The sequence below is a fragment of the Drosophila takahashii genome, chromosome X (assembly GCF_030179915.1).
Source record: "Drosophila takahashii strain IR98-3 E-12201 chromosome X, DtakHiC1v2, whole genome shotgun sequence".
In the NCBI taxonomy this organism is placed as follows: domain Eukaryota; kingdom Metazoa; phylum Arthropoda; class Insecta; order Diptera; family Drosophilidae; genus Drosophila; species Drosophila takahashii.
Genome location: NC_091683.1, coordinates 22,296,465 through 22,319,147, shown reverse-complemented (window position 1 = coordinate 22,319,147; position 22,683 = coordinate 22,296,465). Strand labels below are relative to the sequence as shown.

Here is a 22,683-nt window from a genome sequence, read left to right as displayed (position 1 = left end):
ACTATCTAGACTTAGCGCTCAATCAGTTCGCTTTCGAGCAGTTTGATCTCTGTCTCGCCGGGCACAAGATTCTCCGCAATGGAAGTGTCAAACGGATCAAGATTGTGAGCGGGAAGGGCAGGTCTCGAGTGCGTCGAGGGTGTGAGTACCTTATCGCCAAAACCCAACTCCTGAGCGTCGCTCTGAACGTCTAGGACGTCGGTTACCGACGTCCTTGTCTCCGGCAGAAGTTCGTTTTCCAAAAGCTTCAGTTCCGTCTGACCCGGTCGGAGATTCGCCGCTATGGAGGTGTCAAAGGGATCAATGTCCTCCTCCGAATCGGCTGCTCCGACGGAATTGGTTAGCTTCTTACGCTCCTGGGCGGGTGTCAAGACCTTGATGTCGATATTCTCCTCGACGGCCAACAAGACTTCGGCGGGAACCGGAGTGGGTGGAGCCCGAGGATCGAAATCGGGGTCGGAGAGGCTGTGCCGCAGATTGGAAGGTTCAGAAATCAGGTCCTTTTCTATATGCTTCAGCTCTATATCGCTAAGCTTCGCCTCGGGCACGTATGACGTGTCGAAGGGATCAACGTCTTCGGCTTCGCGCTCTCGCTCCTGCAAAGGATTGCCAGTTGGTGCGTAGTATGGCGTTAATGGCTTCTTATTCGCCCCCAACTCATTACCCGCTCCGAGCAGATCCGCTGCCGGCACCAGAAAGCCCACAGTCTTGGCCTGTATGTTCAGACTCAAGGAGGACTTTCGCCGGGCGGTGTCGAAATCCGTCTGTATTTGTTCTACTTTCACTTGCGGCTCCGCTGGCGTTTCCTGATCCGCTCGTGGATCAAAGTCCGGATCGCTCAGGGAGTGCTTGATAGTGACTCCTCCTGCGCTGGACTGGTTAAGCAGCTCGCGCTCCAAAAAGCGTAGTTCCGTGGCCTTGGGCTGCACCAAAGCCGATATGGCTGAGGTGTCGAAGGGATCGAAGTCCTCTGGATCCTGGTCGACACTTAAAGTAGGTGCCAAGGGCGCGGGAACCACCTGGCTGAGATCGGTAGCACTGCCAGCAAGAAGATCGCGGGTTGGAGCCGCTAGAGAGGCTGACCCAGTGGCCGGTTCCTCCTCGGCACGTGGGTCGAAGTCGTCGTCTTCCTCGAGTACGGTGGTCTTCTTGATCACCTGTTCGGCGTAGTTTGTGTTAAAAGGATCGTCGTCAGGATTTTCCTCCTCGTCGTCTGAAACGTAAATTGCACCGGGCACGATGTGGGGTCCTGTAGGCGGACGGACTGGTGGTGGCGGACGCTTGGGCTTTCCTAGGGATAAAAAAATATATAAATTGATTGGTTAGGAAAATCAATAATATAAATAAATGGCTCCAAATGATGAACGGCAATAAAATGATTAGTGGTTGATTCTGTTTAAGAATTTTGTTTGGCTATTCAAACTTAAAAATCTGTGTTTTAACAATAAATTTAGTTTTTCTCTTAACAAATAAAAATTGAAAAGTAAAAAATATTAACCTCTGGACACGATTTTTTTAGTTTATAAAAATGTGTGCCAAATTTGTTGTTCTCTTTTAATACAGTATGATGTTGTTATTTAATCTAATAAAATGCTGGGAAAATACTTAATTATAATACTTAACTGAAATTAAAAAAAATATTTGTCATAAATATATTTTACTAATTGATGCAGGTATGACCAATACATATTGGGATCGTCTATCGAAACTTAAGAAAATATATGAATGTAATACGAATGCAATTAGACGTAAAACTGTTATTGGTATATTTTTATACAAATCTGCCTAATATAAATGGCATATATATATAGGAATTCTTCTCTTCCAACCGAAGTTCCAATTTCAGTGCCAAAGAAACCGATTTAAAATTATAAAGATGATTTAAAACTAATTTTTTTCTGAAAAATTATTGTAAACAAAAACATAAATTTTACAAGGTCCCTATTTTTTCAAAAATTTCGTGTCATGTGTATATTTTTATACCAAAGATATTTTTATGAACGCTTAAATCAGCGATTTTATGCACGCAGTAAGCTAGATAAGCATTAAAATATTGTTTATTAAGTAGTTTTTTTAACGGATAATCTGATTGAGCGATAGAGGCGTCATTTGACTTTTCTACTTTTCTCACGAGTCCGTGGTGCAGAAAGAAAATTGGTAGGAACCCTCACCTGTTTCTTGTTCCGGCTGAGCTTCAAATTCAGCCCAGCTGCCTTCTCCAAACGCTTCAGTTGGCAGTTCCTCGACGGGCAGAGCAACCTTGCTGACGACAGTGACCTCCTCCTTTTTCGTCAGTGACTCGGCGGCTAGTTCAGCAAACTCGTCGTCCTCCTCGTCCTTGAGGGCATCGAACTCGAATAGATCCGGGTTGAGCAGCTGATTTCCCAGATCCTGCTGCTCCTGCTCCTCCTCCTCCTCGACGGGCTTGGGTTTTATTAGGTGCAAATGCAACGAAACACTGAGATCTATGGGGGCCGAGGACTCGGGCAGTTCCTCGTCGAGATCGTCGAGTAGATTATGCTGCGGCTCGGCGTTGGCCGCGGCGGCCAGAAGATCCGCCTCCGGATCGGCTAGCTCTACGCTCTCGCTGAGCAGGAGATTCTGGATGCCCTTCCGCAATTTACGCTTGGGATTCGCTAATGCAACGGCGTGCTCGCGGTCCACGCGACCAGATAGCACCTCAACGGCAGCCCCGAGACTCACTAGCTTCTTGTTTCCCTTTGCCCGATCGGCGCCAACAATAACCTTCTCTGCGTAGGCGGTGTCAAAGGGATCGGGTCCGTCGTCGGCGAGAACCGGGGAATCCGGGACAACGGCTAGTTGGAGCTCTCCGCTGGTGATGGCCTCAATGTAATCGGTAGCGAAGATGTCATCGGCCTCATAGTCGCCGGCCTCCTCCTCCGATTCGGATAGCTGGACAACCGCTTCGGCTAGCTTGTCCCGCTGAGCCTCGATCTGCCCCAGACGCTGCCTCTCCCGCTCCTCTCGCTCGGCTTCAAGGCGGGCGGCCTCCTCCTCCTCTTGTTTCTTCTTCTCGGCGGCCGAGGGCAGGCGCTGGTAGAAGGACTCCTTCTTGATCCGATCGAGCTCGTCCTGGGTCTTGTGTAGGATGCTATCGACGCCGGAGGTGAGTGCCTTGAACTTGGCCCACTCCTCGTCGCCGCCGGCAGCTCCCTGACTTTGATCTCCCGGCTGTTGGTGGGAGTTACTAGAGGATGATCCTGGTGCGTGATAGCCGGATCCCGATCCCGATCCCGATACCAATCCCGAGTTGCTGGCTACTGGCTCGTGGTGGGCTTCAACGTCTGAGGCCGCTCCGTCGGATTCACCGGCGTCCGATTTGGTGGCCGCCGCCTCCTGTTTGGCCCTTAGGTCGCGCTTGTACTGCTCGAGCTCTTCCTCGGTGAAGAGCTCCTGGTCCTTTTTCGACTTCTTCTTTTTCTTTTTTAGGCCCTTTGGTAGCTTAAGCATTATCTAATTGCGGAGACATCGAGATCGGTCTGCAAATAGGTCGTGAAACTTACTGACTCCGGGTCGAAAACAAAATCGAGCTGGAGATGAAGGTGGTGGACGTGGTAACGTGGTTACGTGGTTACGGCGGCTACGTAGGATTTAGTTTGGTTCTAGTTGGATGGGGTCTTGGAACTGCGGGTGGGAGGAGCAGACGAGGGATTATGTAAGATATGCACGTCTCACGAAATAGAACCGGTATCGAAACTAGGATATCTAAAATCTGATGGTCTTATGGATTTTTAGGCGATGCAACGACTTGCTCGCCCACTCACCGCCGCCTTTTCCGATGCTTTATTTCGGATGCTCCAGTTGTTATCGCGTTATCGTAGTTCTAAGAAAAACCTTTGGGAAATCCAGCAAAACCCCCGACTGTGTAAAAGTTTATACATATTTATTTACGTATATATAAAGCGCTCGATTGTGTACCTACACGTGAACTTGCCGAATAGCCAAAGCTTTTCCAGCACACACCACTAAGGAAACGCAACAACATCAGTTGAGTCAGTCAAAGCTCAGAGCCCTACGCGCAATACATACAGACACTCACAGTCACTTTCGAGGCGGAAAAGTTTCACTGGCCAAGGCAGCACATTTTGCGGCCATTTATTTATCTAATGTAGGAAATAATTTGAATTTGCTTCTTTTGATTTAATACGCCTTCACTTTAGAGGACATTTCGAACGCTTATGTCAATAATTGTATTTAAAAGGATGTTACTCAGTTTTTATAGAATTAATTTAATGCAATCCCTTTGGTAAATTTATATTCCTAGGCGGAAACCAAATCTTTTAAAAAATGTTTATTCTTATTTCACTGTAAGCACTTCATTTTCTTCCAGAGTTTGTAAAACTATGGTCGCAGTCATAATCAGATCGACAATAATAACTTTATGTCTTTTAAGAATTTTATAGTTTGTTAAAACGGAACCCAATAAAAGTATTTCTATTCTATAATTTAGCTCATTAACGTTTTTAACTCGCAATCATTTATATTGTTTTCATATTTTTGCAAGGAAAATCATAATTTCGAACAACGAAGAAAAGTATTTTTCTTTACAAACTTCTGAGTTCTTAGTTTCGGCAGAAGGTCCTTAGATTTCTGTTGACGCACTTCCGAAAGCTTTAACAGCTTTAATTTTCACAAATGGCACATTGCCCGTACAAAAGATTTTTTGATCTTGATATTGAAATTAGTTTTTAAATTTATGATATATTTAGGGAAGTTACAAAATTGTTCTAAAGTTGTTCATTACCGTTTAAAATTTTTAATCGAAATCGTAATGGTCAGTGTGCTAGACAGATGTGTGTTTCAAAAAAGCGAAGAAAAGATACGGACGATGCCGCTCTCTCTCTCTCTTTGGCTTTCTATATCTGAAAAAGGGGGCAGTAGTAACGTTCTTCTTTTTTCTTTTTCTACCTCTTATTTTTCCTCTTCCTCCTTCTTCTCCTGTCAAATTGGTGTTGTTGGGAAAAATCGATGATTCAGAGACTCACACTTCTGGAAAGTGCGAGTGAGGCGACGCATTCGTGCAAGTGAGACAGCACCCAATCCCTCCACATCAAACACACACTCGCGCGTTTACATACAATTGTAAAAACATACAAACTGAGTGTATGAAAATAGGGGCCCCAAAACTTGATATTTTCGTAGGTCTGGTTTCACCACTTTGAAAAATTGTAGATTGATCTTTTTTCCCGAGATTATTTTATGTGGCTTGTGAAAATTATGCAACTTACGTCTCACACTTGTACACACTTTTATCTCAATAAAAAACTTGATTCGTACGAAAAAAAAACACAATTTCACTGGGCATTAGTATTTCACCCCTTCTTTTTGGACCCAATACTTTTGGAAATATATTAAAATTAGCAAAGAGCCAACATTAAAAACTGCAGCGTTGTGTTAGTTATAGCGAATTTCAGGTATTTTTGTTTCGATTCCCTTCCGGGGCTTTACCTCTGATTTGAACTATCGGGAAATCTAGCACAGAATGAATAAAATGTCGTAAAATTCCATAGGAAGTGCTTTTCGCCAGCAGCGACGTCGGCAGAGGAGGTAGCGGTTGCGACAGCACTAACGGTATATCCTTCCAAAGCTTGGGCAAAGCTTCCAAAAAGCACTGTGCCCTAAGGAAAGTTTCCTCACACAGCTGAGGCTGGATTATTGCTATCCTGTCTCTCCTGCGGGATTTGAGCTGCTCTTAGACGTTAAAAGCTCTGCGAAAGAGAGACTACAAGAGAGCTGTCATCTACGTCACTCCTGTTTGACACTTGACATTTCGTTATTTCATTTGGTTTGGATTTTGAACGCATGCGTATTGAACCCGTTTGTCAGCCCTGACAATGTGGACCAAATTTCCTGGAATTTACATATATGGAATGTAAAGTTTTATACAAATTGTAGGAAAGAGAGAATGTAAACTTAAAGTAAAATCTAAATAAAGCCACTTCTTAACTTTAACCAGGGACCGCAATGTTTACATTGTTTTTTTGGAACTTATTTTTTAAATTTTATTTATTAATCCAACATTAATAACACAGGCCGACAAAATGTGACATGGGTCGGTGTCCAGGCCTGCCACCATTTAATTTCGATAAATGAGGCTTTTCTAAGCATATGCTGCCACTACGCCTATAGTCCATCAGCTCTGGTATTTGTGGTATCTTTAATTTAAGAAAATCACAAATTTTCTTCTTCTTTTGGGATATATCTTCAAGAGTGGTCAACCAATTTTGGTAATATTTTCGGAATTAAATAGTTACATGTCTCTTTTATACGGTCGTTTTGGAAAATTCAATCTAACTCAACCACAAAAGGAGGTGGGCGCATTCCAAATCTTAAAGTCACAGCAAAGTTTAAAAATCTTCATTTGTGAACAGCGTTTAAAAATTAAATAAAAATATTTTCTTCTACAATGCATTTTTGATCCAAAGACACCTTATGTCCTTAATTTTTAAGACACTCATCGGTTTTGTGAATTGTTTTGGAATTTTTAAAATTGTTTTTCTTACTTCCTACACAGTGACGATTCACAAACAAAGTAATTTCTTTGGTCTTGATATCTGTGCCGATAGGTTCGCCTTCAGACAATTCGACGATATCCCACAGAGTATGAAAATAAATCGCTCGGGAATTCATTTTAAAATCAATTGGATGACTTTAACAATTTTGATTTATATTTAACTGTAAATAGAATCACCTGTTTTCGAATGAAGAGTGGAACCAGATTGACAACGCTCAAATGTCTGGCAACACTTGCGCACAATCCAACCACACAAATTTGGCACGGTGGATGAAGTACCGAGACAAAATTTGTTGCTACCTGCGCTAACATAAGAACGAGTAAACCATTTTTTGTTTATCGCTCCGTTGTCCCGGCAGGCAAACTAAAGTACGGACGAGGAAACGGCCCTAAGACCTGTGCGTTATTTTTCCAAATAACAACATTATATCATTTAATGAACATTATCAAACATATAAAGTAGGTTCTTCTACTAATATACATATTTAAAATGAAAAGTATTATAGATTTTGCTGGCCCACCTATACATATGTATACCGATTCCAAAAAATGTGAAATTATTAGAATTAAATTGTTTTAATATAAAATAATAATTTTGTTTTACTGGGAGGGTACTAATATACACGAAAAAATATTATTTTGATGAACAAAATTATATAAAAAACATCATTTTGATGACAAAAATGTATATGAAAAATATTATTTTGATGACCAAAAAGTTCAAATGTTATTTTAAAAATTAATCTTTCTTAAGATTGAATTGATATAAAACAAGAGGGAACGTTATAGTCGGATGCCCCGACTATCAGATACCCGTTACTCAGGTAAAGGGAGTGCGAGGGAGATGGAGATAGAGATAGAAAACGTTGATCACGCATAACTTTTTAACGAATGGTCCGATTTGAAAAATTTCTTCTACATTTCGATAGGTATTGATAAACACAATAAAACTGCATTTTTACTTTTCCAAAATATTAAAATTTTTAAAATCGTATATAAGCGATTGTGGGCGTTAGAGGGGGCGTGGCACCATTTTGAAACAAACTTGCGCTGCGTAGGAATTCCTAAAATCTGCATGCAAAATGCCAATCTTCTAGCTTTTATAGTTTCTGAGATCTCAGCGTTCATACAGACAGACAGACGGACAGACGGACAGACGGACAGACGGACAGACGGACAGACGGACAGACGGACAGACAGACGGACAGACGGACATGGCTAGATCGACTCGGCTATTGATCCTGTTCAAGAATATATATACTTTATGGGGTCGGAAACGCTTCCTTCTCCCTGTTACATACTTTTGCACGAATACAATATACCCTTTTACTCTACGAGTAACGGGTATAAAAATGTCAACTTGATATTCTCGAAAATATCAACTTGATATGTTCGAAATATCAATGTTGCATTAATTAATATCGGTTTTATTTTAAATAATGTTAACTTGAGTGCAATTCCATATCAATTTTTTTTCTGTGTAAGACGATTGAGAAACATAAAGTGGCCTCGTTTCGAACAATCCGAAGTAGTCAGCTCTTTCATCGAAGACGAAAAGCAAAGGGTCCGAGCTTGGTTGCTAGCTGAGCAAAATCAAGTGTTATCCTGTCCGGCTATAGAAGAGTATTCGGCAAATAGATTGTACATGTCTCTTGATGGTAGCGGGTCATTATGCCCCACAACACGAATGGGTAAGTCAACCCACGCGGTGAAACTTTCCCGAAAGTCTTCTTTCTATTGCATGTAGTTTATATGTCGGAGCGACCCGGATCGAACCGCTATATCTTAAGGCTCCCATAGGAATATTCAAACAAATATAAGAAAATTCATTGTAACTTTGTAGGAAGTAGGCGTTTTGATTTTTGACAACTTAAAAACAAAATTTAAATAGGCACGCTGAATCTGGAATCCCTGGAACTGCACCGAGTGAGCAATAAGCAATAGGAGTTTACTTTATCTCCAAGGGTATATAAGCTTCGGCTGACCGAAGCCAGCTTCCTTTCTTGTTTACAAATGAATTTAGGAGAATAATTTTGTTGCACACAAAAAAATTTGCTTGGTAAAATTGACCAACAAAGACAGTTACGTAACTATTAAAATAGTTACGTGTATTTTGTTTTTGCTTTGGGTTTGTGTCTTTGCTAATGGTGTGTATTTTGTTGTTGTGAAATGACTATTTACTTAGTAGAATTGACAATTTTGCTGGTTGGGGCCTGTTTGACAATTATTACAGTTGATTTTACCAAGTTTTTTTTTTGTGTGTGGTTTCTTGCATTGCTAAGTGAAGTAAGAAAAGTAACTATAGCAATTTTTTATCACAATACATTTCAAAAATGTAACAAAAAAGATACTTAAATTTGTACAGTTCTTAAATGCGATACCAACAATCACAAATCCCAAAGTTTACCAGTTAAAAAATGGAAATTCTCCGTAAGAGTAAAGATAATCGAGTTCGTAAGCATTGCTTAAATTTTTCCAAAGTTTTCGTGAAATCTAGTGCTATCAAATTATTTTTGCTCCTCTGTCAGCCGATTGTAATCGCAAGTGAAATTGGTTAGCAGGTGAGTCATATGCCAATTAGAGGCCAATTTCGTAGTTATTTTGCGCCGCTATCGAATCGGAAACCTGTATATCTTATCTCCCAGGTTGTGTACTCAACACAAATTTCTGGGCAAGGCTAACGAACAGACTAGTGTTGATTTGGGCCCAAAACTACTGATGGTGGGGAAAGGTCCGCCCATAACATCTCGCTCTCTTTCGTGGCCGACCGTGCGTTTGTAGTGGCAACCATCCCTTTCTATTCCGCGCACAAGTTGTGGGTCACAACCGAATCTGGCTCTCCAGGCGGCAACTGTTGAACCACCAGGACTGTATGTCGCCGTAGGACTGCGTCTTGTAGCCAAAACCAGGGGCATGGAGCCGGGCGCAGAGGTCGCAAAACGGGGAAGATGAGGCCAAGCGATAGTGTCTTCGCCACCAGAAGTAGCTGACATACTCAGCCGGATCTCCTCCCACGAAGTTCAGGTACTGAGCCAAACCCGCCACGGTCTCGAAGCGATTGGCATCGATGTACGAGTGCGGCGGAAGGATGCGCGAGTAGTCGGCTCCACCGAAAACCACGGGTATTATGTTTCGGTGCAGGGCGTCAAAGAGCTTCTCCGTCACGTAGTCGTCGCACAAGGAGTTCTCAAATGCCAGGTAGAACAAGTAGTCCGTGTCCAACATCTCATCGCAGTGCGGATCCCCGCGGGCGCATCTAAAAAATATCAATATTATGTTGGATATCAGTTTATGACATAAACTTTATGTTCTTAGAGGTTATCCTCTGAGGTCGGTTCATCTTGGTCGACTTTCGAATTACAAGACTTTCAAGATGTGTCATGGTAGTACCCTTTACCCAAACACTTTCCAGTTTTGTTCGAAATAGTTGAAATAAAATTATCTTGTCGCCAAACTTACATAGGATTTAATTACTAATTAGTGGCAAAATTCAACATAAAGTCCACGCTCTGATATGTACTTATTTCTCAAGGAGCATTTTGGCTGTAAACTACACCCAAATAAAATCGATATGAATCGTAGGTCAATTTGACCTTTTTTAAGATCATTTTTAACTTGATATGGGGCCAGGTAAATGTGATATGTTCGAAAATGTAAGAACAAAAATGTTCATTATTCCTGGCCAATACTTATACTAGTGCGAGCGAGAAAACATGCTTTTGAAGTACGTCAGTTCGAATTTCGAATACGTCTTTCTGGCTTCCACTCATGTCATTTTGCTCGCCATGTTGATTACTGCGCTCTTTTTCGAAGTTAGAGAATCTCCGAGAGAGAGAATTCGGCAAAATGATATTATTTAATGTAAATTTTATGAATATTTCAGGTAAAAACGATATGAGTAGGAATAACCAGAAAATTACCTGGACTTATCGATTTTACGGCGACGTGCTTTTTTTGTGTGTAGTGCTAATAATAAGATACATTTCTAAAAATTAAATTTGTACCGAAAATTAACAATTCGACTGTTTATGAAATACCCTAATCGTCAGTAATTCTTCGCTTACTAAACATCAATAAAAATTCGTATCGTATTTGGTCCACTCACCTGTGGGTACCGCATTTTCCGTAAATATCCACGTTTAAGAACTCCTGGAGCCTATTGGCCAGGATCTCTCTTTTTGACAGCGTTTCACAATGGGAGACGAACCAGGCGGCCGTTTTCGTTTTCCCGGACCAGAGATCCCAAACCACAGAGTCGTTAAAAGACGCCGGGGGTTTCCTCCAATGTGGCCTTTCACTGGGGGCCACCACTGCACCCGTTTCGATGTCCAGGAGCTGCCCGTAGGGCCAGACGACGTCCGAGTCAAGGCGATAGGTCATGGTGAGATTGTAGAACCCCCGTTCGTCGTCCAGTCGGTGCTTTGTCTCCCCGGGCGGTTCCATCAAGGCGAAGACGTAGGCCTGGTGGGGACTCCTCTGCAGCGGCACTGGTCGCAGGATCGGATACATCTCCGCCGCATGGAAGACAATGGCGTCGTAGAGCTCTACGGCGGGCAGGAATTCGTGCTGGTTGCTAATCTCGCACTGGTAGACTGGGCACCGAAGCTCATCCCGCATCTCCTGCGGTCCCAGAGTATCCCAGGATAGCTTCCATCGTGGATCCCCAAAGAAATCGTTCCACAGGAGAACAACGCGAGTGGATCGAGTGCTCTGGATCTGCTGGCGCTCTAAATGATCCTGCAAAATTTCGTACTGATTGAGAAGCGGTGACTGGGCGACCCTATGGAGGACGACCAGGGTGCCGACCAAGATAAGGAGGAGCAGCAACAGGGCGCCGCGCGACCCACAAATCAACCGACCCGATCGAGCAGCCATCGACATGTGCCCATACATGGCCATATAACAGCCGCCAAGTATTTCCAGCTACAGTGGGCCCTCCCTATATTCTATAATAAATGGTCTAATTAATCGTTACATCTATGCGCGGGTGTTGTATCGATTTAAATGGAAGAGTTAATTAAACTTTTAAAATTTATAAAAAAGACAAATTGTTAAGATGCATAAAATAAGTCCGTTCGTAACGCTATTTTAAACGATATACACGCCAAGTTCCACTGTAGTAATAGACGTAGTACTTTACCAAAAGGTGCGAGTGCGATAAGGCCGTCCATTATTGATTGCCGGTCCGATAAGTTCAGGAAACTCACTACTCATAACTCACACTCCTACCTGACTGAATAAACATTGGGCTAGATTAGTGATATCTTGCCCTGCAGCCCCACCTCCTGGAACCCAAACTCCTGGTACTCCCACTCCTTACATGGCCAGCGACTGACTGAGTTTCAGGCAGCGCTTCAGGAAGCCTGTCACCAAAGTAAAGACCACAACGAATACGTAGACCAAGCAGATCCGTACGAGGCCCAGCAAAGGCTTCATTCTCCGGCGACAACTGGGAACTAAATACGTAGGAAGTGCCAGGGGTTCCTTGGCCACCCAACTCTGCCAGAAAATTGCAATGGAGCAGAGCAATCTCTGGCAATTATCCTAATGCACTGCCCCTTGGGTCGATGGCGGTGTGATGTCCTGTAATCAAAATTAATGGCTCATTGTCATGAACACGAACTACAACAATTGCCCCAATTCCGGCATACATATTTTTACCCGGTGGTACACTTACAGGACCGAAGTTTACCATCATTAGGGTCTGTGATTAGCATTCAATTAGCCTGTCAATGGTCTTAAGAAAACAGGTAAAGAAAGGGATTTCATCCAATCGCCGTTATTATTCTTCGAAATGGAAATTCGAAAGTTTTGTCTGTTTTTCGATAGGATGAATTTAGTTCATAGAGTCAACAATCATCCTTATTTTTTTCAAGGTAGCCCACTTTGCCTAAGGACGCAGAATTGAAAACTAAGGATTACCATTTTCACGACCGATTTAATTTGTCGACTTATCTAACTTTACGATTAGATTAGATTCAAGCCTTTGTATATTATTAAATATATGGGTACTTCGACCAAAAAGTCGAACAAGCCAAAAAAACCTAAAATTTTGAATAAAACATATTTCCACATGATTTTCCCCCGATATTTGTTTCTAATAAAGTTGATGCTGAGGTAAACTAAAAATGTTGAGTATAGTTTGATTATTTTAGTGACAAACACTATAAAAATACGCAAAAGTTAGTTTTTGGCTTTTTTATACAATTTCGAGTGGTATTATAATTTCAGTCAAAAGTTTGCAACGCACTGAAGGAGACGTTTCTGACCACATAAAGTATATATATTCTTGATCAGCACCAATAGCCGAGTCTATCTAGCCATGTCCGTCTGTCCGTCTGTCTGGATGAACGCTGAGATCTCGGAAACTACAAAAGATAGAAGGTTGGGATTTCCTACACATATTCTTGGGCTTCCTACGCAGCGCAAGTTTATTTTATCAAGGTGCCACGCCCCCTCTAACGCCCACAAACCGCAAAAAGACGTGTCGCTCACAGTTTTGTGTATGAATAGTACCAATTCCGTGACATAGATGGCGCGTCGCCGCGTGCTCAACACTCCTGCTGGTACTGAAATGGAAAATCTGTTGTGATAGTCCGATCGTAATGAGTAATACACCAATCGAAAGGTATTGCAAAAACTTAAAGGATTGCATACCAAGATATTAAATATTTGCTAAAGCGGGCCGAACGAGTAAATTTTAGGTAGCGTACTTATTTAGTCGCACCTAAAATCATTTTTCGTCACAAAAGTTGATATCAGAACTTTTGTACGTTGAAGGTGCGATCGTCACTAGTTTTTTACCTCGTTAAGAGGTGTTTTTATTTGATACTTCATAGAGTCGAAAATGTTGCTAATACGATCCTCTGCAAGAAAAAAAGGGTAATTACTCTTTCCCCAAGCTCGTACCCCCACACACCATATTGATATTTTATTAACTCATTAGATTATTAGAAGAGTATATAGAATGGAAGCAATTTTTTGTTCAACATACCCTCAAAAATGCATCACAATGAGAAATGCACTAGGCATGTATAAAAATGTTAATGGGTCATGTTTTCAATAAGAAAGTTTTTTATTCTATAATGTATGTATGTAATGTAAGAAATCATCCGAGACTTTTTAGCTCTTAAGCCGAAACAGGCTAATTCAACCAATCCTTCCGATAAATAGTCGCCCGAAAAGAATAAAAGTGCAAGTACAACATAATTTATTGCTAGACGCACACAAAGTTCGATTGGGCAAACACTAAATTTTGTACACAAACTAGATGCCGAGAACACGAAACGGAAATGTCTGAGCAATTTGGACAACAATAATGAGGATCAACAAAAATACGTGGGGTCAGTTTGGTACTGGGGTTATTTGATAACAGAAACATACGCGCTATAAGTAAATACAATATATACACAAAATGAACCTCGGCTACAGGGTACTAGTATATAATTATGATTACTATCACAATGGGGACGGCTAAATGCCGCAGCAGGATCGCTGGCCCGTAGGATCGCCGTGATCAGAGACTTCGCAATCCTCGGAGTGACTGGGGCCACCCGTATCCGGATACTCGAGGCGCAGCGGAGCCCCGTCCGGTTCCCGCTGGCTAAGCTGCTCCAGCATCAGATGGGTCAGCAGATCAAAGAGCTCGGCCACGCCCTCGTTCTCCTTGGCCGATGTTTCCATATGCTCGGCGCCCACTGTGCGCGCATATTGCAGGGCATCCTCGTGGGCCACGGCCCGCTGTTCCTCCAAATCAGTCTTGTTACCCACGATTATCAGGGCAATCTCTGTGCCGCGCATTTGCCGGAGCTCCCGCACCCAGGACTTGACCTTCTGGAACGAGTCCTGGTCGGTTATGTCGTAGACGAGCAGAGCGCCATCAGATCCTCGGTAGTAGATGGGCCCCAGAGCGTGGAACCGCTCCTGCCCAGCCGTGTCCCAGATATTCAACTGGGCCCTCCTCCCGTCCTCCAGGGACACCTTGCGCGTCACGAAGGAGGCCTGCAGGGTGCTCAGGTGCTGGGTATTGAACCGGTCCTCCATGTAGCGCAGCACCAGCGACGTCTTGCCCACACAACCTGCAATCAAGGGATGTAGTCCGACATCGCCTGTGGGAATGGGTTACACGCCTCCTGAAGGGCGAACCTACCTTCGCCCAGCAGCACCGCCTTGAAATTAAGCGTGGGACCGCTCCTCGTTCTGCGCGCGCTCATTGTGAGTTCCCGATTGCTAGCTTTCCTGCCCGTACACACATCAGTTTTCAGAAGGGGACACGAAAAAACAAAAAAAAAACAAGAGGAAAATGCAAAACTTAGATTATATTTTATACGTCCGCCAGTGTGGCTGTCGTCCAGCACATTTGAAATGTTACACGTCTAGGCCTCCCGTGATCTGGTCACATTCTACGATTTTAAGGCCCGCTTACACTATGGTCGAGTTATGGGATTATTAGGCTGTTCAGACACAGTGCTTTTAGATAATTACTTCAGTGGGCAATTCTCAGAGGATGTCAAACAAGCCAAAAAGCTTGAAACTTGATAAAAACATATTTCTATACGATTTTGCAGTGATATTTGATTCTGTTACTTAGATCCCCAAATAAGCTAAGTAATTTTAGTATCCTTGGATAATATTTCAGGATAATACCAATAATATGGTCAAAAAAGTCAGTAATTAGTATTTTTCGGTATTTTTTAAAGTTGCTCTTAAACGGTTTTTTGACGTTAAGGTTAAGAAAAACCCCATAAGAAAACGACGTGTGTGACAGTCACTTCAATGCAAATATTATTCAACAAAACCAGATACTGTTTTATAGGGTCTTCCCACAGAGCTCCATCCACCATCTACCATCCGTTGAACGGATGGTCCGTAAGGTTTTGCGTTCCGAAAATTTCCCAGTTAGTCCGCCATCCAATTTTGACGGACTTTGACGGGCTCTTGTATGCGATAGTTAGGCGATGTTTTCTCGGTGCAACTCTGAATTCTTCCTCTTGACTGTGAAATTTGGAACGATGACTGCGAGAACAAATTAAATCGATGTCGGGAAAAAATTAAATAATGCTTCAGCTCATTGTTTTTTGGGTTTTTTTTTTAATTATTTGTAGTTTGTTATGAGCGGAAAAGCGTTCGCGTGTGGGCCAAAATGTAAGCTGTTGTGCGTACGAAAACATCAATGTTTGCAGCAAAGTGTCAAAATATATTCTGAACTTCGTAAATATAACTAGCATTAATTTAAAGTGTACTTTGTAATCCTATAAAGTTCCAAAGTTGCTATAAATTACCAAAAACAGCACAAATTTGGTTTTGTTTACAAATTTTTCATATTAATATTGGCTAGGCAGAAGTGTAGTAAGAGTGTGGGGTACGGGAGGCTAGGCTCCCCCCAGTCAGAAATATGTTTGCATACTCGTTGTAGGATATGTTATAAACGTCCAGATATGTTTTTGAACTATTTTCTTAATCTATTTTTTGTATTATTGTACAATAAAATTAGGAAAACGCAATTTTACGACAGTTTTCCCCGAGTTAAATCCCCCTTCGTTAATGTTGAGCTGAGCAACTGCTCTTCAGTCAGCTGTTATTGGATGGTAGATGGTGGATGGAGTTCTGTGGGACCATGAGTTTCACATTCGTCAAAAATCCCAACCGTTTCAAACGGATGGACTCTATGAGAAGAGGCTATTAGAATCTGAATCTGGAATCCCTGGAACTGCACCGAGTCAGCATTAAACTATAAGTATTTACTTTATCTGCAAGGCTTCGGCTGGCTAGCTGTCTTTCTTTTTTAATTTATTATACATTTTGAACATTGCATGTTTGATTTTACAGAGAAATATCACCGTAGTTGTTCTTCTCTTCAACAGTTTGTTAACTTCAAAAGTTCCAGCTACATTTGCAACAGCGGCGGCCTATGTGAACAGACAGTTGTTAGTGTCTGTGTGCAACATGTATGAAATTCTACTTCGGTTCGTTGTCTCAATTCCTAACATTTTTAATGAAGTTTCAAAAATTTTTAGCAATTTAACGGTTTGAGGTTAAATTAGGAATTAATTTCATATAAAGTGGAACCTTAAAAATCATCGCAGAAATAATTTAAAACGATATGTAGCTACAAAAATCATCGGAAAAATTAAGGAAGAAAGTTATTTCACTACCTGGTAACACTGTAGCACGCAGAAGACGAAAGCATTAGGAATGTCAAATATTTTAAAAATATCGTATCGCTGATATATTTTCTTTAAGAAAAATATCAATATGATATATAATATATCGCCAAAAAAACATCGATATATCAGATACTTTTGATATTTTTTTTCAGTTGAGTTTCAAAATTTTAGCCGCTTAAATAAACTAACAACAAAGACTTTTGCCCTAAAATTAATGTAAAAGCACTAGAAAAGTATAAGCAATATAATTTATTATTATATTATATTAGTTCCACACATAAAAGTGTTTGTTTTTCAAGTGGGATAACATATTTGATGTATTTCCACTTGTTTTAATATTTTTCAAACAAAGTTTGCACTTAGTTTGTTTTTCTTAATTTCACCGAAATAAATTTTAACACGCTTCATTTTTTTGTGCACAGATGAGAGAAAGATATGGGCACTTCCATATTGTCGCTCGGGACATTTGCACATCTTTAAAGTTGAAAAAAAATTGATTTTAATTTTTATAATAGGCTTTTCTATTAACTCTTCCCAAGCTCTATTTTGTGTAAAAATCTTGATTTTGTTCCATTTTTAGTTTTTAAGGTATCGTTAAAAAACTGTCGTATTAGCTCGGGACAAAAATAGAAGTGGATTTCGGGGAAGTTAATTCAACAACAGAATTTAGTGAATTCTGATGAAATATTTTAATGCGATTTTTTTAGAATGTTGTCCAAACATGTCGCTTTGAAATGGTTTTGGTTTTACTTAAAAATTGTTGCCGTTTTTTTTTATGCAGTTTCAACCAGATTCGTTTGGGACATGTCGCTCGGGACATTTTTTCTGACCGTTTATTTCTTTCCTTAATTACTGGCTGTTTTGCATTTAACTTAATAGTTTAACATGTAAATTAAGCATTCAGTACAGAATAATGTCACATATTACCATTCCTAAAGGATAAATTAACAACTGAAGACAGGTCCAAAAAATAATAAAAAAATAGCTAAAAACTAATTTTTGCGTATATTGGTGGGGTTTGTCAAAAAAATAATCAAACTATACTCAAAATTTTTAGTTAAGCTCAGGATCAAACTATTTAGAAACTAATATCGGAGCAAAATCATGTGGAAATATGTTTTTTTCAAGTTTCAAGTTTTTGGCTTGGTGGACCTTTTGGTAGAAGTGCCCATATGCAAATATCAAATAATATCGAAAAATAAAATATCGATATTGTGATATTTGGCTAAATAAATATCACGATATAAATATATTTTTTTTGCAAAAAATATCGATATATTGATATTTTGATATATTTTTGACATCCCTAGAAAGCATAACATAATAATTTTTGGTTGTTATCTATTAAAAATCGCTGACCATGGCCTACGACCTAAAGAAGGAGTCGGACGTGAAGGAGTACGTGGACAAGTTGGGCGTGGAGTACCGATTCGGGTGTTACTCCGAGAAAAAGCCGGAAGGTGAGTGCGCAGTTGGCGGCGTCGCCGGCAGGGGCGGCGGCAAAAAAGTCTGCGATCCATATAACCTCGGTTGCGCGGGAAGGAAATGGAACATTACAAAACAAATGGCGAGACTTCGAAATATGAGCTAACCGCTTCGCATTGCAGCCTGCCACCTGCTGGGTGACTACCTGGAGGGCATCAAGAAGGACTTCGAAAAGGCCTCCAAGGTGTACAAATCGACGTGCGACGACTACGGTTACGCAAAGTCCTGCTACAAATACGGCAACTACAGCTTCCTAGGCAAGGGCAAGAGCGGCAGCAAGGGGGATCCCCGAGTGGCCTACGAGTACTACGAGAAGGGCTGCAACCTGAACGACTCGGATGCCTGCCTTCACTCCGGCCTGCTTCTCGTCTCGAGGTCCATGCCCAAGGAGATCGACAGAAATGTGCCCAAGGTAATGGTGATGGTATGATGATGGATATGTACAAGTACTGAACTACTTGCATTCCTTAAAACACCTGTTATGGTAACGCGCATGTTATGTTAACCATGGGTTAACCTTTCTCTTTCTACATTTTATATGTACTTCCTGCCTGCTTAATGGTACCAAAACTAAAAATACCCTATGAGCCCAACATTGATTTTATACATCTTTCCCACTGTGACGAATAGTCTGAGTTCAAGTCCGAGTATTTTGGTATTTGATATTTCTCATAGCAAATTTAAAAACATAACGCTGTTCAATTTTGAAAATTTGCATTCAAGTAGTGACACATGTAATAACTTAAAAGTAAAGTAATTAGTCACTTTTTAATTTACTTGTTAGCAAAGGGACACTTATTTTCCTTTTGTCTTTGCTCATAATTTTAAAAACATAAATGATATATATAAAATGTAAAGGGATATTATGGATTTTCCCGCCATTACTTTGACAGTGTAAATGTACGGCAGAATATTAATTTATTTAACAACCTACAGGGCTTGGAATTCCTGACCAAGAGCTGCGACATGAACAACGCTACCGCCTGCTTTTACCTATCCGGCATGCACATCTCGGGCGTGCAAAAGAAGCCTGACCAGAGCGCGGTGGCTGCATCCGCCGGAAGTGGGCCAACAGCACCACCCGCCGGAAAGACGCCCTTGAAGGACTCGGACTACATTGTGCTAAAAGACATGAAGAAGGCGTTCCAGTTCGCCCATAAGGCGTGCGAGCTTCGCAACATGTATGCGTGCGCCAATCTCAGCCAGATGTACGCCCGGGGCGATGGAATTGAGAAAAACGAGAAGGAGGCCGAGAAGTACAAAAAGCTAGCCTTGGAGATGCAAGATGAGGTCAAGAAGCAGCAGGAGACGCTAGGGTTCCAGCAGGGCGTGGGCATGCCCAATTGATTCAGATTCAGTTTGATTCCTGCTACTAACTATTGCTGTTATTTCGCCATCGCTTAGTCCACTGTTTTTTTTGTCTTCATGCGTATCATTATCAGGTTTCCCTTTTCAGTCGGTCTAACATTAGTGGCTAAACTAACTAACTTGTGTTTGTAATTTCTGTGTACATAGCGGGCATTTACATGCGACGGAGCGAGAGAGAGAAGGCGTAACGAAGAGAAATTCATAGTTTTAATTGTTAAAGTTATCAAGTAACAAATGAGAAACCCTTAAACCATTCTGTTGATACCTTATATACAAAATATAAACCAGTCCTACCAAAGGACGTTGTCGTAAAACTCCATTATATGTATGTTTCAATTCATACGTGTGATTAATTTAAAATCTAAACGAATTATTCAACCTATCGAATTGAGGTATAGCTTATTTTTTCGTTATTAAATTCCCTTTTGGGTGAACCTTACTATTGGCCAAAAACTTTTTGGGCATTTTTAAGCAAGGTTAAAAAAAAAAAAAGTTTGGAATGTGGAATAAAATTGGAATGTTTCTAAACGTCGGAGTAGGAAAAGGAGAATATTGAACCTGCTGATGCTGTAAGTAAATACTCTGGGAAGAATAAGAAATTGCCCAACTCAAAATTGGGGTTTGGTTTCTTATGATCATTAATATAAATTTACGCTACTTCAGCGCTTTGCGATTTCTGTGGCTCCCCCCAATATAAATCTATTACGTATAAATATACTTAGCATTTTTGAAAAATATTATTCTGTGCAAATAAATTTTAATTCCGACAAATATAAAATAAGCGAATAACAAAAACAAGCAAAACTTAGACTGCGTTCGGCAAAGTTGTCGACAAGAGAAATAGAAATGTTTTTATACCCTTGCAGAGGGTTTTATAATTTTGGTCAGAAGTTTGTAACGCAGTGAAGGAGACGTTTCCGACCCCATAAAGTATATATATTCTTGATCAGGATCAATAGGGGAGTCGATATAGCCATGTCCGTCTGTCCGTCAATACCGTTTGCGAGCTCAGTTTAAAAGCCAGCGCCTTGAAACTTTCACAGTCGTCCTAAAACATGTGTACGCAGATCAAGTTTGAAAGCCGACCCGATCGGACGTCTATATCCTATAGCTCCCATAGGAACAATCGGATATAGCTTTCACAAAATTAAGATATTTCGCTCAGTGTAAGAGCTATTGACAATAATCTTTCTAAATCTTATTATTTTACGCATACCTTGTAATATTTATATATTTTAAAAACGAAAAATGCCCCAAAGTCAACCCTAGCACATATTTTAGAGCTAATCAAGACCTTTAATTTGGGTGCCAAAAGAAAATAGGTCCTGGAAGATGGTTTTTTTCACCAGCAAAGCGTACGAACGTCGCGTGCGACAGCAGAGAATTGCCCATATGTATACTTTATGGGGTCGGAAACGCTTCCTTCTCCCTGTTACATACTTTTGCACGAATACAATATACCCTTTTACTTTACGAGTAACGGGTGTAAAAATTTTAAAAATCGATTTTTTTTTCGCTCGGGTGATCAGAGAAGTCGGTAGCCGAAATCAGGACGGCAGTCCATGTAGTGACGAAGCGACTACCATTATATACAGTGGGGTGCAAAACTGAGTACATGCTTGCCACTATTGACTTTGGGTCCGCATTAAAAAGTTATTAGTAAAGGAAATTAATCCAAATTTGTTGTGTTTATTCTTTAAGTATTTATTAACAAATTCGTATACAAAATAAACACAAAAAAATTTGCTTGGTAAAATTGACCAACAAAAATAGTTAAGTAAATATTAAAATAGTTACGTGTATTTTGTTTTTGCTTTGGGTTTGTGTCTTTGCTAATTGTGTGTATTTTGTTGTTGTGAAATTACAATTTACTTAGTAGAATTGACAATTTTGCTGGTTGGGGCCTGTTTGACAATTATTAGTTGATTTTACCAAGTTTTTTTTTTGTGTGTACTGTCAATTTAAAAACGCACTTGCCCAATTATTAGCTGTTTAGTTACAGTGATGAACTTAATTCTTGGCACACTTGGCATCTTGGACTTTAGGTTCAATTTTCTCCGACTAATATATGAATAAAAAATTAAACAAAGTTTGTTTATATAAAGGCCACATTTTTCTGTTTCAATAATTTGGTTTCATATTTATATCTCTAAAGACTAATTTTTTAAAACTCAAAAACGAAAAAATGAGCCTATTCTGCCCGAACAAAATTCTTGGCACACTTGTGTTGTATTTAACTATTTCGCTAAAACTTAACCGATTTGAATCAATTTTTTTGCTAAATCCGCTTTGTCTCAGTTGTCTAGTGGGCATAATGCCAAATTTGTATCCTTAAACCGTTAAAATAACTTATTTTTAACTAAAAACGGTTACATAAAAGTATGTTAAATGTCAATACCCATATCTGTGAGAAAAATAATATTTTTAGGGCAGGATCAGGGTCAATCATATGCTAATATTAGGAAATATGTGCCCAGAAGTTGTTTTTACCATTCGGATCCTTTTACGGCGTTTTAAAGGACTCTCACTGTGCCAAAATGCAAGGCACACAGCCAGACCCATGGGTTTTAGAGGCCAGGGAAGCGAAAGGATCAAGAAAAAGGATAATGTCAACCCCTAGGTTTTATATGCACAGATCGAAGTTTAGGATAGGAAGGACTTTTACAAGGATATTCAACCAACAGACTTTTTAAAGGCCCTGCAATGTGCTGACTACATTTTTTTGCAGCTAGAAAAAATTCATATATTTTGAAGGTCAACTTTCCGAGTCCTTAAGTCTATGGAAAGGATTGGTATAGCACCTGATAAAGTAAAAAGGTTAAAAAAGTCGATTGGGATACTAAAGTATCTTTTTTTGTATCTTAAATGGTTATATTGGTTCCCCTTAAAATCACTTCAAAAATTGAGTCAAATCGGGTAAGTTTTAGCGAAATAGTTAAATACCACACAAGTGTGCCAAGAATTTGGTTCGGGCAGAATAGGCTCATTTTTCGTTTTTGAGTTTTAAAAAATTAATCTAAACAGATATAAATATGAAACTAAATTATTTTAACAGTTAAATGTGGCCTTTATGTAAACAAATTTTGTTTAATTTTTTTATTCATATATTAGTCGGAGAAAATTGAACCT

At 40.4% G+C, this 22,683-nt stretch overlaps 4 protein-coding genes across 8 annotated transcripts; 1 reads left to right on the top strand and 3 right to left on the bottom strand.

The window, feature by feature from the left end:
* Nucleotides 1-11: 11 nt before the first annotated feature.
* On the bottom strand, nt 12-5,572 carry stnA (stoned A). 4 transcript variants are annotated; one of them, XM_017153656.3, is made up of 3 exons: nt 5,470-5,572; nt 2,172-3,500; nt 12-1,291 (listed from the first exon to the last, which is right to left on the bottom strand). In XM_017153656.3, the coding sequence occupies exons 2-3, from the start codon at nt 3,469-3,471 to the stop codon at nt 12-14; spliced, it is 2,580 nt and encodes an 859-aa protein (XP_017009145.2). In that variant the 5' UTR covers nt 3,472-3,500; nt 5,470-5,572. The 4 variants fall into 4 exon arrangements, with proteins under 4 accessions (XP_017009145.2, XP_017009144.2, XP_017009142.2 ...); XM_017153655.3 differs by having other exon boundaries at nt 2,172-3,645; nt 5,470-5,562; XM_017153653.3 differs by having other exon boundaries at nt 2,172-3,645; nt 5,250-5,521.
* A 2,792-nt stretch (nt 5,573-8,364) lies between these two features.
* Nucleotides 8,365-11,428, bottom strand: FucTC (alpha-(1,3)-fucosyltransferase C). Its single transcript, XM_017153853.3, has 2 exons — nt 10,641-11,428; nt 8,365-9,791 (listed from the first exon to the last, which is right to left on the bottom strand). The coding sequence occupies exons 1-2, from the start codon at nt 11,426-11,428 to the stop codon at nt 9,356-9,358; spliced, it is 1,224 nt and encodes a 407-aa protein (XP_017009342.2). The 3' UTR covers nt 8,365-9,355.
* A 2,300-nt stretch (nt 11,429-13,728) lies between these two features.
* On the bottom strand, nt 13,729-14,893 carry Rab21 (RAS oncogene family member Rab21). Its single transcript, XM_017153504.3, has 2 exons — nt 14,685-14,893; nt 13,729-14,613 (listed from the first exon to the last, which is right to left on the bottom strand). The coding sequence occupies exons 1-2, from the start codon at nt 14,746-14,748 to the stop codon at nt 14,009-14,011; spliced, it is 669 nt and encodes a 222-aa protein (XP_017008993.2). The 5' UTR covers nt 14,749-14,893; the 3' UTR covers nt 13,729-14,008.
* Nucleotides 14,894-16,707: 1,814 nt separating this feature from the next.
* On the top strand, nt 16,708-19,876 carry Coa7 (Cytochrome c oxidase assembly factor 7). Of its 2 annotated transcripts, XM_070219015.1 has the most exons (4): nt 16,708-16,724; nt 18,019-18,161; nt 18,309-18,598; nt 19,123-19,876. In XM_070219015.1, exons 2-4 carry the CDS (start codon nt 18,062-18,064, stop codon nt 19,531-19,533), a joined length of 801 nt encoding a protein of 266 aa, XP_070075116.1. In that variant the 5' UTR covers nt 16,708-16,724; nt 18,019-18,061; the 3' UTR covers nt 19,534-19,876. The 2 variants fall into 2 exon arrangements, with proteins under 2 accessions (XP_070075116.1, XP_017008992.1); XM_017153503.3 differs by lacking the exon at nt 16,708-16,724 and having other exon boundaries at nt 17,993-18,161.
* Nucleotides 19,877-22,683: the final 2,807 nt, after the last annotated feature.

What these genes read in the sequence shown, in the direction of transcription:
- Coa7 (XM_070219015.1), top strand. Translation starts at nt 18,062, where the DNA reads ATGGCCTACGACCTAAAGAAGGAGTCGGACGTGAAGGAGTACGTGGAC. An exon ending in CTCCGAGAAAAAGCCGGAAG is followed by an intron (nt 18,162 to 18,308) that starts GTGAGTGCGCAG and finishes TTCGCATTGCAG; the next exon opens with CCTGCCACCTGCTGGGTGAC. An exon ending in TCGACAGAAATGTGCCCAAG is followed by an intron (nt 18,599 to 19,122) that starts GTAATGGTGATG and finishes AACAACCTACAG; the next exon opens with GGCTTGGAATTCCTGACCAA.
- stnA (XM_017153656.3), bottom strand. Translation starts at nt 3,471, where the DNA reads ATGCTTAAGCTACCAAAGGGCCTAAAAAAGAAAAAGAAGAAGTCGAAA. An exon ending in TCAGCCGGAACAAGAAACAG is followed by an intron (nt 1,292 to 2,171) that starts GTGAGGGTTCCT and finishes TTTTATCCCTAG; the next exon opens with GAAAGCCCAAGCGTCCGCCA.
- Rab21 (XM_017153504.3), bottom strand. Translation starts at nt 14,748, where the DNA reads ATGAGCGCGCGCAGAACGAGGAGCGGTCCCACGCTTAATTTCAAGGCG. An exon ending in GGCGGTGCTGCTGGGCGAAG is followed by an intron (nt 14,614 to 14,684) that starts GTAGGTTCGCCC and finishes CCTTGATTGCAG; the next exon opens with GTTGTGTGGGCAAGACGTCG.
- FucTC (XM_017153853.3), bottom strand. Translation starts at nt 11,428, where the DNA reads ATGTATGGGCACATGTCGATGGCTGCTCGATCGGGTCGGTTGATTTGT. An exon ending in GGAAAATGCGGTACCCACAG is followed by an intron (nt 9,792 to 10,640) that starts GTGAGTGGACCA and finishes GATATTTTTTAG; the next exon opens with ATGCGCCCGCGGGGATCCGC.